We start from the raw sequence: 20,880 nt of genomic DNA, 5'->3' as shown, positions 1-20,880 counted from the left end.
GAGGTTGAATTTCTATTCCTAGTAATGCACGATCCATTACAGTACTCCCAATGGCCTCTCAGTCAATAGTGTATTCTTTTCCCCAGAGTTGGTACTATATTTCCCTTGTGATTAATCTAAGGGATCATACATAATTTTCAGCATTTTTGTTCAAGTGTACAGAGAGTACTATTTTTGCTTACCTCCTCCCTCCTATACACATAAAATGTTGATGTGATAGCTATTGCACAGTGTGTTAAATTTTTAATGGTTTTCTCCAGTACATCTGCCATGCCTGCTAATCCTCTGACTTGTCAGAAAAATGATAACCTTACTTGGCTGTGTATAGTCAGCTCCTGTTCAGACCTTAAACGTTGTAACCAAACACTAGTATGTGAATTTTATTATTTTACAAATGGTTCACCATTTTTGAAACAGAACAGGTGAATTTACCCCCTCCCCCCAGCATACTCTCCGAATGTATACTCTTGCAAAAATGCTGAAAATAATGGATGATCCCTAACTATATAACAAAATTAGCTGCTTCCTCTTCTACATGACATGCATCACAAGCTTATAGTTTCCCACAACTGACAGCTTTGATAGTGAAACATAGAAGAATACCACTTAGTGTGGGTGACTGTTCGATTGGCAGAAGTCCAATTGTGCCTATCATTGCATGCATGTATATATATAGTATGTTCCCATTCCAGAATTTCTCCATATACTGATATGCCTTGAGTTGGTACACAGATATTTATTCTATGTGATTTTTACCTTATCCCCAGTTTATACTTAATCCCAACTACACCTATTATAAGACCTCTCATCTGGCATGCACTCCTGGACTATACTAGCTTACTTCCCTTAATACATGCTCCTATATACAATCTGTACTAGAGTTACCCAATACTCTCCATTGAATACTGAGCAGTGATAGCATTTGCATGTATGCATACACACTTCATTTCTGCCATGAAAACACAATTTTGTTCCGTTTATTAAGCAATACAAACCTTTGATATTGTAATAACAAAATATAACCATTTTTCTTAAGCACCATGCTTAATCCAGTCACCATACTAAGGCAAACATTAGGTACACATAGAATGTATGTACACCTATATAGGTAATTTACAAAGAATTCGAGTTAAAATACAAATAAAATAGCATGAAAAGGTATATGGCTCTGCTGGCCAAAATATATCATCTAGAGTACGCATACCAGTAATTTCTATACAGCTTATCATATTGGAGCATTTGATATGCTTAATTTATACATGAAGAACTTTTACTTTTCATGAATGAAAAAAAACACCCTTAATTATGGTACAAAGAATTGCATATAGGGTGTACTCAGCTATAAAAGTGCATTTGCAGCTTAAATCACAAACAGTTACATTTGCTATGCAAGAATAAAAGTTACATGTCAGCAGGATCAGTGCATAATTCCAGTCCATAACCAGGAGGATGGTGAAAAATGAATTGAAAATCCTGATCTCCCTTCACATGTTTCTCCACAATCACGAACTCGTCAGTTGTGCCATATTTGAGAGCATACTCTATATCTTCGCTGAGATGAAAAACAGTAGAACCACTTTTAATAAAAGTTGACAACTTATCATTAAACTGTAGGTAGAAAAAGAAAATGCTGTACCTTGTACTCATCTCCTTGCTGTAAACGCCATGTATACAACAGATTAAAAAATCTAGCTTAAGAAACTGAAAACTATACTTTTGTTGAATATTATAATAGCCATGCACTGCACTGTAATAACTGTACCTCTTTACTATAATATGCATCTGGTTTCTCGTGATTTTGCCCTGTCAATATTGTACTTTGTAGTACTTATATCTACAGTTGTATATATCATTAAGTACGGTAGTACTGCATATTAGGGATCACAGAGGTTTACACCTTCTCACAAAAATATTTCCAACCTCACAAAAATATTTCCAACCTCACAATATGTTTATGGTACCTTGCAGTATTGGTTAGGCATAAGCAAGTCCAAAAATGCCTTCAGTACAACCTTAAATGCTTCCAATAAGTTGCTAATCTTTTTTTTATTCAGTGGAATTTTCTACTGACTGACTTACTTACTAAAAGTATTCAGACAAGCATAGCTAAAGTTACGGCCTCCATTGCTAGATGTCACTTCAGTCAGACAGGTGCCTTTTGGCATACCCAGTACATACAATGCATGCATCATGGGCTTACCTTTGTCCTCCTTCGTGTCCCATTTCTTTTTGCCGACAGTGCAAGGTGCAAATTTGTGGTAGTATGTTGGCTTTCCTACATTTGTAACAGGAATCATCTGTATTACTGGGTTGATTGCAGAGGCATTTCTCATAGCGTTCTTTATTAGTAACAACACTGTATAATGGGCTGAATGTAGCTGAAAACGAAGAATAATAGCCACTCTTCACCTTTCAGTAATTGAGTATATTCAGATGAAAACATTAATTCTGGTGCTATTTTTTTTCTTTTGATGCAGTGAGCCAGCCATAATTATGTTACAAAAAAGTAAACAGGAATCTTAAGTTTGGTTATCATGGTGAAACAAGGGAGGTTGCCTACACCTGAAGATATACTAGTGGACCCCTACATCAGTCATAGGTACAGACTAAAGTAGGACTGCTAACTCAATTTTGTAAGCACATGTGCCAAAGTAGTTTTACATGAGAGCGAAGCATGAACTTCCAGGCCTGATTTTTAGTGGGGTTTTACTTAAAGAAAATTGGAGACCTGTTTGAGTTTGATGTGGTGTATGCGTCTGAAATGCACCTTGCATGCAAAGTATGCAAAAGCTAATGATACACTTCCAAGAAATTGAAACTTACATACCAAAGTACCGTAATTTGGTGATATTAGAGAATAACTGACTGTTATATTAGAGCATTTGACTGCTCTATTAGAGTATCTCAATCTTTAGTTTTGTGTGGTTATGTAACTGAAAATGAAAGTTTTACATTTTGTAACTTTTTTCCATTGTAATGAACACAATAACAATACTTCTGATTCACAGTAGTACGTCACAATCTAAACTTGCAGCTATATTAGTGGACGTTTAAATCCTGCATACAACAGTTGAATGTCCACTAGTATAGGTGCAGGCAGGGGCGGAGGAAATAGTTGATATGAAGGGGGGGGGCTGACCAGGAGTGGATCCAGACTTATGGTAAAAAAAATGAACTGAAACACTACATTGTCTCTGATTTGATAAGGTGAGACAAAAAAAAAAAAAAAAGGTCACAACCAGCTGACAATAGCTGCCCACCTCACCAGCTACGAATTTATACTGATAAACTGCATAAAAATCCTTACATAGCTCATTACACACTGCTCTAATACTGTGATTGCTTTATTAGAGTGACTGCTCTATTAGAGTATCTCGATCTTGTTCACGGTTTTCAGCCCCACTCCAAGAAGGATAATTTCGCGTGATATCTAAGCCCCCCCCCCCCTTTCCGCCGCCTATGTGTGCAGGTGTAGATGATTTCTCTTGTTCTTTGCCTTTTATTCCTATTATACTCTAATATAAAATTCCTTACATTTGTTTGTTAACCTTTTGCAACATAATTTATGCCATTTTGCTTTGTTTTCAGCTTTGTTCTGTCTGTTACACAGCATTACAAACTGAATGAAGAACAGTACAAGAAGCACCTCTGAAATCAATCCAGCTACTATGGAAGTTGCATGATTAAATATGCACCACAACTATCAATTGCTCAGATGCAAATAGTCATTCCACTTCGTTTTCATGAACATTCTATCCATTATACATCATTACAAATAAAGAACAGTAAGAGAAGGGCCTCTCAGCAGTCACTACAGAAATTATGAATAATTCTCGTTACAGCCAGCTGCACTGAAGCCATGTTACCACAAACCAAGTAGTGTACAATGTTACAGTATAGTCATGCAGTAACAAGTACAATAGTAACCAACCCTCGAAAAATACTGCAGTGCAGTACTATTTTAAGGATATCCCTCATAGCTTTTGGCAAAAATTAATATGACTGTGGCACAATTTGAGTAAATACAGCATTAGTTTATGCTATACATGTACACACGTACTCACCATTTTCTTCTTATCTTTTCCAGCTGGAGCTACCCATACAGTGTATGAGCCATCATTTTCTTCAATTTTCAAATAACTGTTTGTGGATGAATTATAAAGATAAAAGTTTTTTTGCTTTCCCTTTCCAACTGTCTCAAACAAAACTGCAGCAAAAAATATATTTGAAAACCTGTAACTGCATGAAGACATAAAGTCCTATATGTAGCTCTGTAATAAAAATCTTATTATAAAAACAAGTGTATGGAAAATTTTGAAAAATCCCTAACTTTTCCTCATGCTTGCCTTGGAACATAGCTAGTTATCATTAGTATAAACCCATACATATATCACATTAAAGGACATATATATTATACCATCGATTGCATACCCATGCAAAATAACTAATTACTGACAAGCAAAAGGTCTTTACATAGCTGTAGATTTTGACAACATTGTGTGAAGAATCCATCTCCTCAGTCCTTGTATCTGTGTGTGTACCTAAGCTCATGCTTGTATGTGTGTACTATAAAGCATTAACTACAAAAAAAATCATACCTGTAGCATTAGGCAAGCTGAAAATGAGTGTAGCCTAAAATGGTAGGGTATAAAATATTGAGGTAAAAAGTGGTGGCCTGCAATGATGTTAATGAGGAGTGTGATCATTTAGACAATAACATGATAGCAGCCATATATTCTGGTTACCACCTTTAATTTCACAACTTTTCACCCTAGGGGCTGTACCCTTTCATCACACCTTGGCTGTTTGGCACAGATGTCACTTCTTTTTGTATTTGCAAAGCAAACCCTGAAGCCAGTCATGCATGGGCTGGCATCAGGGTATGCATTTACTTTGCTTAAATTTCTATAATAGAACCTCTATTATATCCAAACACTAATTAGGGAGAGGGTGTTTGTATAATTGAAAGGTGCATACAGAAGATCTTTGCTCAATTACTCTATTATAATGGGCATTAAAGATTTAAGACTACCTAGAATGCAAATTATTTCAATAGGAGAACTTGGATATGTATTTGAAACACTAAAAAACCTGACCATAAATATAATTGACATTTAGAACTTAAAGAGAACTAAGCATGTATTGGAAATTGTTCATACTAGCCATCCATGAAAACATGAATCTAGTAATTTTGAAGTTAAAATCTGTCAGTGGCTTATATATAACTAACTACCAAATCTGGAACCACTTTGGGATATATGCAAGAAAATAATAATTTGGTATATTGTTGTTTTTATTTATACTTATGCTTTTGCTATTTATGATTTTTGTGATTGTCTTCTTGAATGTTCTATTGGGCCACATAAACATTATTAGTTTCTCATCCCCACCCTTTTCTTACTGCATCAAGGACTTTTTAAAGCTGTTGGTAGCTGAATGCAACCATCCAGCACCTTCTAAAGTTAGTAACTAAGTAGAGCAGTGCAAGGACATTTCATTTTAGGTTATGTAAGCCATCTAATTCATGATCAGCTTTCTAGCTAAAATAAAAATAAATATGATAAGTTAATTGCTCATGTCTAATGTGCGTGTTAGATATTATAGGTGCATTTGAGTGTTGGAGGATGACAAACCAATAATTAAGTTTGTGTCGCCTAATGGTGACTGCCTTATTATAGAGCATCTTGGTCAAGATTTTATTTGGCTTTTGTCGCTATAACAACTTGGCTGTTACTCTGATTTACTTGCAACTACAAAAGGTTTATTTAAACCATGATGAACAGACTATAAACAAACCAGTTTTCAACTTGGCTTGTCCTTTACACATGGCAAGCAATTAAAACGAATTTAGATTATACTTGCATGTTACAAATGGTATACAGTACTAAACAATTGCCCACTTCATGGCTTGAGCCATACATAAACTAACCACAGTTTGTGAAACTTACTCTTTTTCTTTTCTGACTTCTTTTTCATGGGCTTGAAGTGAATAGGCTTCTTAGTACGTCTTAAGGCAAACTGCACATTCTCCTTGTTTGAAAGCTTTTTCATCATGACATAAGGACGAATGATGAAATAATCATCATTATCTGGTAGACACAAGCACTATTAAAAATATAAGGAAGAATTTGAATTGACAGGAACAAAAGCTGTTCTTATCCATGATATCAAAGCCTCTGGCCTAATGTTATAGAGTTAATTCAATTGTATAGCAGTATAATGCTTATGATACTCTAATAGAGCAGTCAATCACTCTAATAAAGCAGTCACAGTGTTCATGAGGCAGTGTAGCTTAACTATGAAGCTATGAATAAGGATCTTTATATACTTTATAGTAGCTATAATATACATTTGGTAAAGAACAGCAATTTGCTGTGACCTTTTTTTTTTTTTTTTTTGCAGTGCATCCTCCCCTTTCCAAACTCTGGATCCGCCTCCATTCATCAATACTTAACAGTGCTTTCTCGTATCTACAAGGGTTCATAATTGGCATCAATTATTACGTACTACTGTCTCATTATAGAGGGATCCATGGGAAGGATAAAATGAGTGCAGGGTACATATCAAAATCTTTGTACGATAAAGTTCCATTGATCTCAAAATATTCATCATAATGACTTGGTGGTATTGGATGAACCATGGCCTTCAGGAATGATGTCATCATAGCTAAATTTTTGACTGACTAATATGCAAGATCAGTGGACCCAGGAACCAAGGGCCAGGCCATGCAAGATTTTACTGTACTTATGTATTTCAATGCACATACAAAAAACAAATCATGAGTGGTGAGATAAGTCACTAGCACTACAATAAAACGTGTATTGTGTGTATGTGATATGCTCTAAATGTGTTGTACATAGTGTGCACTCCAGTGGCGTATGTGGTGTGTAGGAGATGATAGTTCACATAAATAGCAAATGTGAACTATCATCTCCTACACATCATATACTCCACCTAGTACATTTTATGCATATCACATTTAGAGCTCATCACATATACACAAATATGCATTTTATTGTAGTGTAGTGACTAACGATTAGAAAGAAGTTGGAATGCACGTACCTGTATGTTGATCATGGCAATGAGCTACGGAAAACAGTAACCATTTTCACAACTTAACTACCAAGATTTATATACAAGCTGTACAGCTAGCTAATAGAGAGTCCACATAAATGCACATGCTTGCATGTATGCTGCTAACAAGGAAGTATATACCCTACCAACCCATCACTAAAAATTCTGGCTATGAGTAAAGGTTATAACTTAGTGATTTCAAAGTCACCCATGGCCCGCTAGTTCTCGTTTCATATGATTTGGTGACTTAAAATATAATGCATGGTATAACATGTTTTCAAACTAACTCTATGAAGGATTTCCAGGGGCGGATCCAGGGGGACCAGTGCCCCCCTTCAGAATTTTTTTAAGTGTTGCTCATTGAACATAGCTAGGCACCTTAGACATAATTCAAACATTTTTTTGCAGTTTGTACAACTATGTGTAATATAATAAATGTGCCTGTAACAAATTGTTACCCATATTGAAAGGGAACTCAGTGGGATAGAGCACCCTCTACGTTTATATAGAAACGAGATACTCTAATAGAACAGTCATTTACTCTAATAAAACAGTCAAGAGTAACATAATTATAAAACACTGTTTGTTGTTTTAAACAACTAAAACACCTGTTCTAAACTGAGTAAATGACTCTATCCACTCCCTAGTGACTATAGAAATACTCTGGAGATGCAGCTGCACACCAAATGCCAGGATTAACTATATGCTTAAATTTTTGTGATGCTTGTGCAGGGGACCTTATGATAATTATAAAAATTTCAACTTAATTTCAGCCAAAATGAGCACCAAAATCAATCTCAAAAAGTCAATTTTTCAAAATTTCCTTATAGACTTTATAGCTACTACAGTTCAGTAGCATTCATGCTTCCAGCAATGAATTTTCATAAGCATTTACAAATTTTAATCAAAATTATCTCACAATGTTACTGTAAGTTTTCAAAATTTCATTAGGGAACAGTTTAAACTAATTCTGCATGGTTTTTTAAAAGCTCAGTTTCTTCCAGTATTTGAACTATCAACAAATTTCAGTCAAAATTGTCCATTTCAGAATGTAAATTTTCTTAGGGAGCAGCTTAGGCCTTTACATTAATTCTGGTTTTTAACTCAGTAGCTTCCAGTGTTTGAACTATCAACAAATTTCAGTCAAAATTGTCACCAAATAACCCTGTTCCATAATGATGTAACATTGGTTTTCTATTTGGGGTACTCTTATATTTCGAGTATTGCATCCTATGACGATAAGTTTTTGATGAACCATTTACCGTATAGCGCAATATTTTGGCAGGGGAAAAAATTGACGGTTTTGACGCAAAATTTTACCCGTAAAATTTTAACCGGTGTGCAACTTTTGCAACGCTTATCGTAGAATTTGTTAACAGCATAGTATAATTATTATGTGACCCTATTTTGGAAAACCATACATTTTGGCACATTGGTCAAATTTCTGTTTTATTGCTAAAATGAAGCACTGAGTGGTCATCTACCTTGTGTGAAATTTTTGCATTGATACAATGAAACATTCGGCTGATTTACTGTCTAATACATAACAAACTAACTTTTCATTATCAGTTTTATATAGTAATGGATGGTGATCAGGTGGGACAAATGATGACAAATCACTTTGTTGACATAGATTTCTGTTCCTACAATCTAAATTGGATAAAAAGAGACCCTAGATAGTTTAATCATGTGCTCTTAGTGCTTTTCTTCAATTAAATCACATGTATTATGGTCTAAAGAGAAAAAAATGTTTGGTTTTGGGAATGAACAAATCACCCAATTTGTAAGTTAATTGTTGTCCCACGCAGTGTGAAACTGCTACATAGTCTGATATAATTGAGTATTATCTCCTAGATAAAAGAAGCTATGGGTGTGAAACATTATTATGATTATGATTATGTTTAAAGTACCGGTAAAGGCACAGCCTGTATACCGGATCTGCACATAATAGTACAATTAACCATTATACAAAAGTAAATCTGGAATCAAATAAGTGATTATCTAATAAGGATTTTAAATTATTTACAGAATTTACGTTAACTGCAACTGCAAGCAAAGCGTTCCAATCATTAATTAACCTATTAAAAAAATATTTTGATCGACAGTTTAATCTTGAGTGACATTTGAAAAGCTTAAACTGATGCCCCCTTGTAATGGTGGTATCGGAGTAGGTATATAGAGTGGAAAAATCTGAATTGAAATAGTTTTGTAAAGTAGTATCATATCACCTCTATGACGCCTGTGAGCCAGGGATGGTAGCTGTAGTGCTGCTAGTCTTTCTTCGTATGGTTTATCTCTTAATGATGGCAATAAACGTGTAGCCCTACATTGGACTTTCTCCACTTTCCTTTGATCAAGAACAAAGAAAGGCCCCCACACTGCGCTACTATATTCGAGTGTTGGACGTACAAAAGCTGTAAATAATTTAGTCAACATATCAGAATCTAAATAATCAAAAGATTTCTTAATTAATCCTAGTAATCGATTAGCTTTTACAGCAACCTCTGTGGTATGCAGGTGGAACTTAAGTTGGTAGTACAGCAGTGGTGAAGTCAATGTCAGGTATATACTTACCACAGAACTTAAGACCATCCAACTCCCTATCAGAGGTAGTCACTAGAGTACCATCTTCGTGATAAACTGACAAAAACCTTGGTGTTAGTACAGTAGATATTAGTACATGTCCATCTGGTGTGCAGTAAATTTGAGATGGAACGACACCACACTGAATGGTCCAAGATAATGCCCAAATCTTTGTAAGAATCAATATTGTCAATAACTGTTCCATCCAAATAATATGGCCCATAGTGATGCATCGGTCCAAGGTGCATATGCTTGCACTTCAAGATATTGAACTTAAGTTGCCAACAAATTGACCATTCATAAAGTAAGTCCAAATCATGTTGTAGTGCTGAATAATCCTCACTAGTTCTTACAACACGGAAAATCTTAGTGTCGTCAGCAAACATATACACGGGACTTGATACAACCGAAGGTAAGTCATTGACAAACATTGTGAATAAGATTGGACCCAACACTGAACCCTGTGGCACTCCACTTTTAATAGGAATGGAATTAGATTTCTTTCCATTAAGCACTACTTCTTGTGTTCTGTCCTTAAGAAAATCTTTTATCCACTGTAGCATCTTACCATGTATCCCAAAAGAAGACAATTTTTGAATCAAGCACTGGTGGGGAACTGTGTCAAAGGCTTTTTGAAAATCTAGATTTATCACATCAACAGAGTAACCTTCGTCTATGTGTTTAGTGAAATAATCAAGTACATGAAGTAATTGAGTAGTACACGAACTGCCAGGTACAAATCCAAATTGGTAAGCTGAGAGCAAATTGTTCGATATTAAATGACTTATTAAATGATCTTTAACTATTGTTTCCATTAACTTACCAAAAATGGACGTAAGGCTGACTGAACGGTAGTTACTAACATTGTTTCTAGCACCTTTCTTGTGAATGGGTGTCACTTGGGCATTTTTCCAGTCATGCGGTAAGGTTCCACTAATAAATGATTTGCTGAAGATAATGGACAATGGGATAGCAATAAATTCACCAACAGATTTTATTATAGAAATTGGCCAGCCATCTGGTCCTGGAGACTTATTGTTATGCATGTTCATAATTTTATCTAAAACAATATCCGGGGTGAAATCTATCGACTCAGATATGGGAGGGGAACCATTAGGGTCTATTGCAGGGGTAGTAGTGATATCTTCATTAGTAAAAACAGTGGAAAAATAATTATTAAACAAGGTAGCCATTTCAAAATCAGAGCATGTCACAGTGTCATCAGAACGGATCAATTCAGTAATGCTGGGGCTTGTCTTAACTTTGGAGTTTACATACTGCCAAAAAGCTTTAGGCTTGGATTTAACATTCTGAACTAATTGCTTTTCGTAGTCCTTTTTAAGGTTGCGAGTTAGGCTTCTAAGTTGATTATTTACAGTTTTGAAGTTTAATAGATCAGTTGGAGAACAAGTTGAACGATACTTTTTCCACAGTTTGTTTTTCTGTTTCTTTAAAGAGAATACTTCAAAATTGGAATACAAACTTTTCCTTTCTCTTTGTTTATAAGTAGGAACGTATTTATCAATAATATCTTGAAAGATGGACTTAAACAATAACCAAGACTCATTAGTGTCGAGAGTTTCCATAATAGATACCCAGTCCACATTACTAAGAAAACATCACAGCAAGAAGGCTTAATAGTTGTGTCACCAGAATATGATGTGCAAAAAATTAATTTTAAAAAAATATCTGAAATTTTCAATTGAGTTTTCCCACAAATTTTGCTTGTGCCCAAATGTATGGTTTTCCAAAATATGGTCACATATATTATCTATGTTAACAGCTGGCGGTGAAACTGAACATGACAACAAGGTGACAATGTCATTGTTAAAGTATTTTAGTTGGAAGAAGACCACCAGTATTACTAAGGAGACAGCGGTGGAGGAAGTAGTTAATATGAGGGGGGGCTGGGCTGACCCAGACTTATTTCTATAGTTTGGTAAGGTGAGACCAAAAAAAAAAAAAAAAAAAAAAAAAAAGGTCGCAACCAACTGACAAGAGCTTTCCACCTCACCAACTACCATTTCTAGCGGATAAACTACATAAAAATCCTTTCATAGCTCGCTACACACTGACTACTTTATTAGAGTGACTGCTCTATTAGAGTATCTCGATCTTTATCACCGTTTTCAGCCCCACTCCAAGAATGATAATTTCGGTGTGATATCATTCTGAGGGGGGCTAAGCCCCCCCTCAACAGACCGAGGGGGGGCTTTAGCCCCCCCCTTTCCGCCGCCTATGTAAGGAGATACTACCTGATCCATCAGGCAGTCTTTCGAAAGAAGTTCCATCGTCAACTATCGCTACAGCCAATGAAATAGCAGTGACTGTATTGACAGCCAGTAAAAAGAAGAAAGAGTATATTAAGCTGACTGATGCCCAGAGATTGCAAATGGGGAAGAAGGCCAGCGAAATTGGGATAGCTGCCGCTATACGATTTTACAACGACAGAGTACCAGATCTGGGCCAATTTGCTAACAGAGCCTACTGTTCGTAAGTTAAAGCATCGATACAATGATGAGCCATAGATTATATATTCCCTAGGGAATATTATTATAATCTATGGATGAACTAAGGAAATACAACGAAGAACTAAGGAAAAGACCACAAGATACTGACCCTGACCAGGACCCTGGTGAATCACTCGAGTTGCCATCGAAAAAGAGGGGGAGGCCACTTTTACTCGGAGAAAACTTAGACAGACAGGTCCGAGCCTACCTTAACGCAATTCGTGAACATGTGTGAATACATCACTTACAATTGCTATTGGCACAGGTATTGCAATGAGGGATAGCAAGTTTGCCAGCATACACTGCAATGATGACTTTGAGTTATCAAAAGACTGGGCTAAATACCTTATGCAACGTATGGGGTTGTAGAATAAGCACTAAAGCAAAAGTGGATGTTAAAAATTTTGAAGAGATAAAGAAGGGGTTTTTGCTAGATGTGCGTAATGTTATGGAAATGGATGAAATTCCTCCAGATCTGGTTATAAACTTTGATCAAATAGCTGTACACTATGTACCAGTTGATAATTGGACGATGGCAAAGGAAGGTAGCAAACGCGTAGAGATCATAGGGAAGGATGACAAGCGCCAAATTACGGCAGTCTTAGGGGGAACGATGAGTGGAGATTTTCTTCCGGTGCAGCTGGTGTACAAAGGGACAACAAAGCGCTGTCTTCCCTCATTCAAGTTTCCAAATGACTGGGACCTTAATTACAGTTGTAATCACTGGTGCAATGAGAAAACGATGTTGGATTATGTGCACAAAATCCTTTTTCCATACTGTGCAAAAAAGCGGAGTGAATTGGCATTACCTCCTGATTATCGTGCTTTAGTTTTGTTTGATAACTTTAATGGGCAGTGTACAGAAGAGATCTTAACTCTATTGGATGATAACCACAACAATGTTATTATAATCCCAGCGAACTGCACAGATAGGCTTCAGCCTCTGGACTTGGCTGTCAATAAATCTGTAAAGGATTTTCTTCTAAGAGAATTCCGGGATTGGTATGTGAAGCAAGTTTGCAGTCAACTGGATGAGGACCATGTTGAGCCCATTGATCTCCGTCTGACCACTATAAAACCATTAGGGGCTCGGAGGATGGCCAATGCTTTTGACTATATCAAGAGTAAACCGGAGATAATCAAGAATGGATTTTCCTCGGCTGGGATATCACAATAGAAGAAACGTTTGTATATAACACAATGTAGAATTCCATTGTTTGTATTTCATTTCATGACAATTCTTAAGGTAGTAGCAACTAGCAAATATTATACAATCATCATGTTCAATAATTTAGTGGAATGTAATGTGGTTTATATTTTGGTGTACCAAGAATTATAAAGCAAAGTACTAATGAGCCTCCTGCACTGGTACAATGGAACTCCTCTTACATTACCTGGGGTCTGGTTTACACTTAAGCAATTAATATTAGCACATTAATTCATGTGCATGGGGTAAGGCTGTACTATTTAGTCACTTCGTTTATTATAATAGACTACAAACCACATGTCAAATGGGGTTGTCCAGGTAAGGTAAGGGAGTGTTCATTAATATTGTTATTACAAGATATCAAGCAACTGAAAATTACATAACGGCTAAATACGTATACTAGTCAAAAAATTATATGAAATGATATGTACAAGTAAGAGTCATGTGTTGTTAATATATACACTAACGTTCAGTCATTGGAAACAAAATCATTTTGTTCTGGAGAAAACACCTGGAAAGATGAAGCCTCATCCAGTCCTGGTGGAAATTGGCATGTTCTATATCAATGCCAAGCGCTAAGCTTGTAGAAAACTCAATGGCAAAAAATTCCACAATTTTTCTCTCCTACTTGCTTTTGTGTTTTTCCTACAACTTTGATGTGAGTGTTACTGGGAAAACATTTGTATAAAATCTGTTTTGTAGGTTCATCAATGTTTCGGAAAACGGAGTCACATATCTCCACCATTCCGATGTTACAGCCAATGGTTGTTGCTGTAATCCAATGATCACGTGACGGACAATGAACAATTTGAACCCAATTAGTTGTGGGCTCAAGTCATTGGATGGCTTATCTTGTTGCAGGGTTGACCTTAATCCATTTAATTTAGGAAACTGTAGCTTCAACATTTTTTGACAGTGATTGATCTCTATATCTGTAAGCTTTTCACCCATGATGATGAGATGAGTATCAATACATTAATACAATACATTGGGTATCAATACATTGGTTCGAATATGTAGTTTTTAATAAAGGATGATATTGAAGCGAAGTTACCAGGTATGGTTACAATGTATATAAAGGATTGTTATTTCTACTCAACCTTCAAAACCAGCCGAAAATTTCAAAACCCACGTAAATGATTTTATTCCGCTGCGTTATACCCATACCTGTTAGTTTTAGCTCGATCACTTCCTTATTTATGTTAATTATATGCCAGAATCCATCTCAAGTCATGTGTTTTTTATTTGCAGACGATACCAAGCTTATACGAACTATTTCTACATTGGCAGACCATGTACAACTTCAAACTGATTTAGATAATCTAGCCAAATGGTGTGATGCGTGGCAACTGAATTTCAATGTTACTAAATGTAAAGTGATTCACTTTGGTCGAGCCACACATAGCTTTGGAGGCTACTATCTTAATGGCGTCTCATTGCACTCAGTTAATTGTCATGGCATTATATTTGATGCAAATTTAAAGTTCCACCAACACACTTCTGAAGTAGCTATGAAAGCGAACAGGGTATTGGCTTGTATGAAAAGAAGCTTTATCAATTTGAATGAATTTGTACTGTCATGATTGTACAAATCAATGGTTCAACCAATATTAGAATACGGAAATGTAATTTGGGGACCCCATTATGTATTGGACCAACGTAAACTTGAGGGTGTGCAACGGTGTGCTACAAAACTAGTACCATCTTTAAGAGAGAAGTCTTACATAGATCGACTAACATCAATGAATTTACCATCAGGTACAGACGTGGTGACTTAATATTTCTTTTCAAGCTGTTGCATGATTACTTCAATCTGGATCACTCGAACTTTTTCACTCTTTCCCACAATACACAAACTAGAGGTCATGCATATAAATTACTTAAGCTCCCTGCCCACCATTTATGTCGGGTCACCTATTTTGGTACTAGAGCAATTAATGACTGGAACAATTTTACAAGTGATATTGTAGGAATTTCTTCATTAAATAATTTCAAATCAGCTATAGATAATTACTTTTAAGACTTTAGATTTATGTTAATGTAATAATTATATTCATAGTTAATTTTTGTTTATTGCATCTAATTTATGTATATAATATATATACATATATATATATATATATGTAATTGAATGGGTGTACAGGCTTCTAAGCCTCAACCCAAATCACATCATAATCATAATCATATCTTCTTCCTGGATCACACAAATGATTGATCTTCATTTGTCGCCCAATATCACCTGTACTTGAAAACATTAGAGTCCCCCAAATAGAGGTCGCCATTTTTTCTTCTGACGTCATTATGGAAAAGGCTTATTTAATCTCGGAATATTAATTTTTCAAAATTTCCTTAGGGAACAGCCTAGGCCTTTACACTAATTCTGGTTTTTAACTCAGTAGCTTCCAGTGTTTGAACTATCAACTCAAAATTGTCACCAAATTTAATCTCAGAATGTTAATTTTTCAAAATTTCCTTAGGGAGCAGCCTAGGCCTTTACACTAATTCTGGTTTTTAACTCAGTAGCTAAATGTTTGAACTATCAACAAATTTCAGTCAAAATTGTCACCAAATTCAATCTCAGAACATTAAATTTTCAAAATTTCCTGGGGGGGCATGATCCCCTAGAAGGCTAGCGCTCATGCTTTGCATTTCATGGAGTGTGCTTTGCACACTGTGGAGTAACTTCTACCTGTGTGCCCCCCCCCCCCCCCCCCCCCCCCACCTTTCAGCAAAATTCTGGACCCGCCTGATTTCATACCATCAACCAGATTGGGGAGATTTCAACATGCATTGGACCACTCACTCACTGACTGTGCATGTTGCATGTACTAGAAATAGATAGCAGGGGCATAGGAAGATATTTAACTTATGGATGCCCAGTGGTAAAGCAGAAAACCAAAAAAAAGTTTGCGAGTGTGACTGCTTTAATAGAGTCATTGACTGCTCTATTAGAGTATCTCGATCTTTTCAGTAATATATAGTATAGTGTGCTGACACCCATTAGTTACGTCATTGGAAATATTTATGGGTGCCCAACCCATGCTTCCTACGTCCCTGGATAGGATTTAGCTAGCTTATATATGCCCACAGATACAGCTGGGCTGAGGACTTACTTCATATATGCACAATGAAATCAAATTAGTTCCAACTGGTATTCCCCCATATATCCTGATAGTGAGGTTCCTGTACTGAATAATTGTATAAGAATCTTCACACTTGCATGGACCGTAACATTTGCAGGGTACACCCACAGACCAAGTCACGGATGAATTAACAATGGCTGCAGGAAGTTCTGTAGGAATCAACTTGACAGGCCGAATGGCTGCTGCGAGGGCTGCTGTATCAGTTTGATCCGAGGACTCGTCCGAGGATTCATCTGTGCTCTGACAAACATCGGGTTCATCTTTGCCATTCTGGGGATCGCTAACAAAGCCTCCTTGCTCACGTTGTACGTAGCCATTCGTGTAACCGTATATTTCCTCCCAACCCTGCTGGGCTTCTTCACTATGCAGCCATCGTCTGAAAAAGTCAGGATTGCTGGCCATAATGCACGAGATGAAAGCTACAATTTCGATCAACAATCACTAGACACACTCAAAATTCTAGTCTCGCGTGGCCAGACCCACTCTTCGCACCCGATTCGCACGCGAGTTATCAGGTAAATACCTATATCAGTAGGCTTTATAATATTTAAGGGTAGTCTGGCAGCGCCCGCCCCTACGCATAAAGAGGAAGGGTCTTTTCTACGGAACGGAACGGAACGGAACGGAACGGAACGATGGACTAAACTATGGAACGGAATGCTTTCTCAAACTGAAGCTTGCAGCTTACCATTGCTGTACAGGTTATCGGTGGCACTTCCAGCAGGTAATCAAACGTACTCCAAGAAAGATAAAACGAATTTAAGGATCGATTGTGGGTTGTTGTTGGTTGTTGTTGGTTGTTGTTGGTTGTCATTAGTAACGAAGTACTAATTGTGGGAATAGCTGACTCCATGTGTTCATCTTCGGATGTATCAAGTAGGGAACTTAATGCATGACTTGTTTTTACTAGTATGTGAGTTTTTTTTGCTTACTTTGACTTTAGAATGTACAATCTGGGGTCCAGCCCTGCATAAATCAGTATGTATAGCTACACTACAAAGAAAACAAGTATGGTGACAACTCTGTCTAAGCAGAATCTAAAGGAATTTTGTGCAGTGTGTGAGGAGCAAACATTCAGATACCTCAAGGAGAGTATATTGTGTGAACATCAATGATTCATTAACAAAATAGTGGACTAAAGCCAGATATCTCAGCCTGAGTAGTGAGTTGAAGGGTCTATATTACAGAATGGAATGTTTTTGAATCAAAACTTGCAGCTTGGCTAGCCGCTATCATTGCTGGAATTGCATTTTATCAGTGGAACCTCCAGGAAAATGGAATAGGATAACCAAAATATTAATAGCTGTCTCATGCAGTGATTGTTCTACTACCTGATATATCAAGCAGGTCTCTTCAATTCATTCATTGCATAACCGAGGCAAGTTTTGTTAGCATAATATCCACAGAGAAATTAACTAGCAAGTTGCTGGTGACAGGAAAAGTCTAGGTGATCATGACTTTATTCAGTCTAATAAACAGAATAATGGTTGATTGAGTGAGGCATCACTTTCAGAATGTTCAGATGACCAGTGATGAGATGCATGGATTTATCGAATTTTTGTTGCGGTTGGAGACATTAAATATCCAAAAGTAAACTAACTGTATAATATCAATTCACTTTCTTTATATTTTCTCAGTTTTGAGCCTGTATACAAATAATTAAATGTTTCTTAGTAGAAATCCTAGAATAAGACGGGAGAGAAATTTATCTTTGTTTACCTATACTGTACAACTTCACGTAAACACATACGTATATTATCTATGGTAGAATAGACCCCACCGGTAGTTAATGGGTAAATACCTGCGTCACATGTTACGGGTTTAGTCATAAGTCACAGTGGGTACCGAATAAAAGGCACTATGCTAGATCATAGATAATATGGCTAGATCAGTCTGCACACAATTGGTCGGGGATGATTATCTAGTCGAAGGTGATATACAGTAGCAGGAAATTTGATGTACACCTTTAGCTGTTAGCAGGGAAGGGACTCAGCCCGTCAGCCGTTGCTACTGTAGGTGCTGAAATGATAGTGTCAGGTAGAGAGTTCCAAAGATTAACGGTCCTGTTTGAAAAAAAAGTTATGTCTAATAGGTATTAACCAGAATAAACATTAATTTTTTCCATCAACCATTGCTATGTGGAACAGACTACCAACATCAGTAGTTAGAGCAGACTGAATCTTTTAATCAATTTAAGAACTATCTTATTTATTTATTTATCATTACTGGGCAGACGGCAATTGCCGATGTGCCCGGGAGGCGATCAACACCCCAAAGAAATCACACATACACATAAAATATACAGACTATGAGTAATATTATTAGTAAATGTATCTATGTTTTCTGATTCTATGACAGATACTGGCAAGCTGTTCCAATCTTTGGAAAAAAAGAATGCTGGTAGTAACTGGACCATGTACTGGGTTGGATAAAGTAGTGAGTGTGGTGGTGTCTGGTGGATCATTGAGTTGGCAAGAAATATGGTGAAACCTTATCTTCTAACAAGCACACAGAAAAATTTGGAATTTTCAACTAGAGTAGGGACCATAGCACATCGATAAAAAGTACTGAAACAAGCCGGAGTAGTTCACGATATTAAATCACAGTAAAACAATAAGAAGTGTTATATCCCTACTGTGCATTTCCAAAATGGTATCTTGAGCACAGTAGGGATATAACAATTCTTATTGTTTTACTGTGAACAATTATCGTCTGAAAAGTGAAGTATCCATTATGCTTCATTGTCAGCTATGTTCAACCCGTTACACAGCATTTTGGATCAATAATATAATAATATAGATATGATGTACATACCTCCACAAGTGGAGTATACTGTTCGAAAAGCACCTCTGCAATTCATGCATACCGAAAGAAATGGTGCCGCGCGCCCCAGTTATATCAATTATCGTCTGAAAAGTGAAGTATCCATTATGCTTCATTGTCGGCTATGTTCAACCTGTTACACAGCAGTACAAATCAAGAACTGTTCAAAAAGCACCTCTGCAATCAAAAAAGCCACTATGAAAAATACGGACGATTTCTGTTATGAAGAGAAGCCATCACGTGCTACCACCAAATTGACACTTTTTGCTGTCAGCAAAGATGAATGGGACACAAAGGAGGACACTGGTAAGTCCATGAAGAATGCATTGTACGTACTGCAGTATGCCAAAAGGCACCTCTCAGGCCAAAGCAACGTCGAACAGTGAAAAAATTAAGCCCATAGCCTTAGCCGTTATTGAGTTATGCTTGTCTGAAGGCATCAGTAGAAATTCCGTTAAAATAAATCATTTAAAGCAACTTGTTGAAAGCATTTCGGGTCTTGGTTTTACCTAACCAATACTGCTTCATTGTCATCGAGGAAAATTGAGGCTGGTTTTTGTATGATGTTATTTCATGGGCCACACCTACTCCTTTGTGGTCCCTACTATACAGTACTATCGTACTGTATGATTAATATGTACATCATACTCATACTGAGTTCTGTACTTTAACAACCAATAATACGTATCTCTTTACAAAGACCACATAAAAGTGCATGATAATAAGACCAACTGGTAATTTGTATACCACGTTAAGCTAGGTACTGCATTCTTTTTACTGATGACCCAATTCAATGATGCAACACTTCACTTGCATAGACAAGGATCAAAGTATTTGACTGATACTCGAGTAGGGTTGAGCAATATTTCAATAAATCACCAATATTGCCTAAGCAAGTGCTCGCAATACTACAATATTATCGCATGTATTTTGCATTTATCATCTATTTTGTGTCTCTTCTAGGTCTCGTATTTGATACAGTTCATGCTATTAACTTGTTAGCGAAGAAATTGTGTTTGTAAACTAATTCTCAGTGAACACAAGCAGTCATATGGACTACTCAAACTATGTGGTTGTGTTTCAATTGTCACATGCAATATTTCTTGCAATAATCGCATGTCACAAATTCAATATTGCCCAATCCTATACTCGAGTGTTTGGGATCCAACTACTCAAAGTAGTGGTCTTTGTAACAAGGTGGTCATTTGAAAGGGGCTCATGCATGCAAGTATACATTTAGCTAAGTATTTGCATAATCTCATTTCCTTCATCTCAGTTTGCACTATTAGAGTTTGCCACATGACATATCATACACAGTGCATGGAACATCTCGACAATGGATACCTTGGAAGCATTTTTTTCTACAATACATAATTTAGAAGTAAAAAATGTCTCCAGTGAGACTTGTTCGGGCCAGAATCTTTGTACTTTAATTATTATGAACTACTCCACTGTAAAAAATGCCTAAAAGCATGCGTTGTTTCAGCAGAACTGTTAATTGCTATTTTAACATTCTAGATGTATTAACGAAAAGTGACTG

General features: G+C 36.6%; 1 protein-coding gene and 1 long non-coding RNA gene across 3 annotated transcripts; one reads left to right on the top strand and one right to left on the bottom strand.

The window, feature by feature from the left end:
- Positions 1-1,248: 1,248 nt before the first annotated feature.
- On the bottom strand, positions 1,249-17,047 carry LOC136242156 (uncharacterized). Of its 2 annotated transcripts, XM_066033573.1 has the most exons (5): positions 16,488-17,047; positions 5,949-6,105; positions 4,065-4,207; positions 2,201-2,275; positions 1,249-1,608 (listed from the first exon to the last, which is right to left on the bottom strand). In XM_066033573.1, the coding sequence occupies exons 1-5, from the start codon at positions 16,917-16,919 to the stop codon at positions 1,402-1,404; spliced, it is 1,014 nt and encodes a 337-aa protein (XP_065889645.1). In that variant the 5' UTR covers positions 16,920-17,047; the 3' UTR covers positions 1,249-1,401. The 2 variants fall into 2 exon arrangements, with proteins under 2 accessions (XP_065889645.1, XP_065889646.1); XM_066033574.1 differs by lacking the exon at positions 2,201-2,275 and having other exon boundaries at positions 16,488-17,046.
- Positions 17,048-17,101: 54 nt separating this feature from the next.
- Positions 17,102-18,358, top strand: LOC136242160 (uncharacterized). Its single transcript, XR_010694491.1, has 3 exons — positions 17,102-17,393; positions 17,461-17,679; positions 17,735-18,358. It is a non-coding gene; the product is annotated as an uncharacterized lncRNA (long non-coding RNA).
- Positions 18,359-20,880: the final 2,522 nt, after the last annotated feature.

Source organism: Dysidea avara, chromosome 13, assembly GCF_963678975.1.
Source record: "Dysidea avara chromosome 13, odDysAvar1.4, whole genome shotgun sequence".
Lineage (NCBI taxonomy): Eukaryota > Metazoa > Porifera > Demospongiae > Dictyoceratida > Dysideidae > Dysidea > Dysidea avara.
This window is presented reverse-complemented; position numbering and strand designations above follow the sequence as displayed.

Bases quoted from the DNA above. Each gene is read 5' to 3' on its own strand.
- LOC136242156 (XM_066033573.1), bottom strand. From the start codon at position 16,919: ATGGCCAGCAATCCTGACTTTTTCAGACGATGGCTGCATAGTGAAGAA. The intron at 4,208-5,948 runs GTAAGTTTCACA...TTTTTGCTGCAG, and splicing joins GAAGTCAGAAAAGAAAAAGA to TTTTGTTTGAGACAGTTGGA. The intron at 2,276-4,064 runs GTGAGTACGTGT...TTACAAATGTAG, and splicing joins GAAAAGATAAGAAGAAAATG to GAAAGCCAACATACTACCAC.